General features: G+C 41.4%; 1 protein-coding gene across 1 annotated transcript; it reads left to right on the top strand.

Annotated features, from left to right (window-relative positions):
- The first annotated feature begins 248 nt into the window (after positions 1–248).
- LOC135202130 (uncharacterized) lies at positions 249–1,211 on the top strand. The gene has a single exon (XM_064231379.1). The coding sequence runs from the start codon at positions 249–251 to the stop codon at positions 1,209–1,211; it is 963 nt and encodes a 320-aa protein (XP_064087449.1).
- Positions 1,212–4,085: the final 2,874 nt, after the last annotated feature.

The raw sequence follows: 4,085 nt of genomic DNA, 5'->3' as shown, positions 1-4,085 counted from the left end.
GTCAAGAAGAGGGTGTCCCACAAGGGAGTGTGCTTAGTGTCACACTTTTTGCGTTAGCAATAAATGGTGTCTCATCTGTAATACCCAAGGATGATTGAGTACCCTATTCGTAGACAATCTTTCAATATCTGTTGCTGCATCATGAATGTCTGTTGCAGAAAGGAAATTACCTACAGTTGACAATAAATAAGATAGTAAACTGGGCAGAACAGCAGGAATTTAAAATATCAGCTAGTAAGACTACTGTTATGCATTTTTGCCACATTCGAGGAGTACACCCAAACCATGACCTTTATCTGTATGGCCACAGAATACCCTGTATTGAAGGGGTACGCTTCTTAGGCCTCATATTCGACAGAAAACTCAATTGGCTTCCCTATCTGAAACCTATTAAAACCAAATGCCTTGAAGCTTTAAGTATTTTGAAAGTATTATCTAATACTAACTGGGGTGCAGACAGGCAGACGATTATAAAACTGCACAAATTGCTTATTATTTCAAAGTTACTTTATGGATGTGAAATATATTCTTCTGCATCATCTAATCGTCTTGCTATCTTAGATTCATTACATCATGCTGTTATACACTTGGCAACGGGTGCCTTCCGATCTTCTCCCATCTTAAGTTTATTAATTGATGCTGGAGAAATCCCACTTGAGTTATATCGCCAGTCATCAATTATCAGCTATTGGTTTAGGGTTCAGAGAATCTCCAACTCTAAAGCCTTTGAAGCAGCAAATAGAAATTCTTCCTACAACTTTTATGAAAATCATCCAAGGTTTCCTAAGCCTTTCAGTTTTAGAGTAAAAAAGGTCTTGGAAACAATGAATATGTTAAGAAATCCTGTATGTCCAGTTAATTTACCAATTGCCCCAGCATGGAAATTACCTGTAATTAAATTTTGTAAATATTTTGAGGGTATAAAAAGAGAGAAATCAGATACAGAAATTAGAGCATTATTTTTAGAACATACTGCAGAGCACCCAGGCTCTACATTTGTTATCACCGATGGCTCCAAAACTGATCATGGGGTCGGACATGGAGTTTTTAGTGATGATTCTAACCGAAGAGGAGCACTACCCATCATAGCATTGAACTTCATGGCGGAACTGTATGGCATTTTAACAGCATTAGAACATATTGCAACCCTCCAGAATTCTACTAATATCACCATCTTTTGTGATACCAAAAGTGCATTACAGGCAGTATAGATTTTCAATACTGATCATCATCCAATTATACATTGAAAATCTCACAGTGGGTATTTTTACATCAGCGTAGAGGGATTACTATATCTTTTTGCTGGGTCCAAGCGCACGTAAATATATATGAAAATGAAAAAGCAGACAACTAGCTAAATCAGCAGCAACCAATAAGATACCAAGACAAATTGCTGTACCATATAGAGACTTTTTTCCTCTAATATCAAAGTTCATTGCAAGATTATGGAGACAGAAATGGAACGAAGTAGGACCGAATAAAATGAAAGAGTTTGCCACACATACACACCCCTAGAAATATGAATCTATGCCTAGGAAATGGGAAGTAACGATATGCCGCCTCTGTAGGGTACATTCAAGATTGACTCATGGGTATCTCATGATTGGTGAATACCAACCTTATTGTGACGACTGCCTCATCCTGATGGCTATTAAGCATTTGCTGGTTGAATGACCTAGTCATCGGGAACTAAGAGAGCAGCACTTTAAAGACAAAAGAGGTAGAGATGGTAATTACAGTATGATTATGAGTGTGTTATTGAGTTTTTAAAAGAAGTTGGTGTTTTTAAAGAAATTCAGATACAGTGGTACCTCGACATACGAAATTAATCCGTTCCGAGGCGGCCTTTGTAACCTGAGCTTTTCGTATCTTGAACCGCATTTTACATGTAAATTGCCTAATTTGTTCCAAGCCTTACAAAAACACCCCAGTAAATTATGTAATAAAGCTAAATTGACCAATAAACAATGCAATACAACAATTTGGACCATTTAGTACCTAACTTAATACATACTACTAATATGTACCTGTAAATTAATTGTATTAGTGTACATGGTATACAAGAAATACTGTACGTACATACGTACGTATGTAGTAAAATGTGGAAGCTTACCTTTCGAGTGAGGCTATCTCCAAAAGTGGCAACAGAGGAGGAGGACAAACAGCAGAAAATTTGTTACGTAGCATGTACACTTAACAAAACAGATTAAAAATGTCAGGAAACATAAACTAAACTTTACGAAACACATTAACAAAATCGTAACACTTAACTTGACAAAAAACTTAAAATAAAATTTTTCTTTTTCATACGCGAACAAACCCTCGGTCTTAACAATAGGATAATTTCTAGCGCCTAGCTGGATCCGGTAAAAAAGTAGATGAAAGCAAGGAATCTTGTGATATCTGGCAACACATGCGTAGATCGGGTGAAGAGTGGTCAAACGCCGAACATCTACGCCAGTCTTTCTTTACCGCCTTGGGACAAGAGCTGGGTTTTTTCCTCTCTTGCAGTGTTGGTGCCCCGGAATTCTTGGATTCCCTTGTGCTCGTTTCTTGGCTTCGTCAGCGACGGACCCTCACATCACTAGCAGTAGGTGTCGTTCCAGTTTTTGTACAATTACGAATCCTTGTACGGAATGCCGGGCATGGCCTTTGGAGCAGTGGAGGAAGTTTTATGGTAAGAGGAAACGTCGGAGAGTCTCCACTCTTCCTTCTTGGGAGGGCTTTATTCCTATTCCCGATGTTTCGTCTTCCGCAGTAGTCAACCCCCATAGTAGCGTTGCCCCTGCTTCTCCTTCCTTTTCTTCCATTGATTCGTCGCTGGAAGTATCGGGAGGTCGCCAGGGTATTATTTGTAATGTAGCCCCCTCTTCTTCGGGAGTTTTTCTGGGCTCAGCTCGTGTCGCTGCGCGAAATATCCTTTAATCTATTATTTCTAGGGTAAATGTACTAACACATACCAGAGAATAAATAAAATAAAGAAAAAGGTCAGTATAACTGACTCGCTCACCCTCCAAGAGGGTGTCGGTATGAACACTAGGCGAGTGAGACCACTACCACGAGCCAAATACCAATAGAAATCTCCCACAACAAAAACCCTCCATGAGGAGAGCCGACCCACAGAGTGAGCAGCTCGTACTACTACTACTCCATCCCATGCTGCCGACTGCTGCGCCTCTGGTGGCCATCCTTTTAAGTTAGCGCACACGAGTCACTTGTGCTATTTTTCTCTCTGTGTTTTTTGTGCCCTTTCGTTGGATTTATCTATAATGGAGCGTGCAGCTATTGCAGCAGCTAAGTTAAGTACTCAGTATTTATGGTTAGTTGGTTCTTTCCGGCCCTCAGTCAGTATTTGCCGTTTTTTAGGTATAAATACGAACTCGGGGTCGGAAGCATGGCAGCATGGTTCTGCCGCGTGGTGGGTTCGTTCTCGGTCTCCCATACCTAGAACATCCCCTTATCTATGTACGCTCTATATTAATTATCCGTTTTACTTAGGGTACTGTCTACTCAGGTTTGTCATGCATGCATGTCTTTTACCTTATGTAGGCTTCTTCTTTCCAGACCCTAGTCCCGGCTCTTAGTATCGGCCTCTGACTAGCTTTGAGTGGTAGACTTTCCTTCGGGTTAGTCGTACACTCCTGGATTTTTTCTCCTACTATATTGTTTTCTTTCTTTTATTTTATTTAATTATACCATGTATTTTGTTATGGTTAGGTTAGTTAGGCGTCTGGCTTAGCCTAGGTCCTGGCTCTTCGAGCCTATGCTACCGCTCATCAGTTCGGGTTTGCTTCCCTATAGCATCTCTCTGATCAGTCGGTTTTGGCCCAGTGGGTCTCCACCATGCTACCCGCTTTTCAGTTCAGTTGCTTCCCGATAGCATCTCTCTGATCAGTTGGTTGGTCCTAGGCTTAGTTATCTTATTTTAGTCTTACCGTCTCGTGTCACTAACGCGATCACGAGACAGCCAGACGCCTGCCCAGTCCCCTTCCCCCCTCCTCCCACCCCGCTCTTCCATTGAGTCGGGGGAGGGTGGGTCGGTCTGCCCACGCTCGCTCCCACATACCCGAGCATGCTTTCCCTCT

The sequence above is a fragment of the Macrobrachium nipponense genome, chromosome 30, assembly GCF_015104395.2.
Source record: "Macrobrachium nipponense isolate FS-2020 chromosome 30, ASM1510439v2, whole genome shotgun sequence".
NCBI classification, from domain to species: domain Eukaryota; kingdom Metazoa; phylum Arthropoda; class Malacostraca; order Decapoda; family Palaemonidae; genus Macrobrachium; species Macrobrachium nipponense.
This window is presented reverse-complemented; position numbering and strand designations above follow the sequence as displayed.

Coding starts and splice junctions, on each gene's coding strand:
- LOC135202130 (XM_064231379.1), top strand. CDS start 249: ATGCATTTTTGCCACATTCGAGGAGTACACCCAAACCATGACCTTTAT.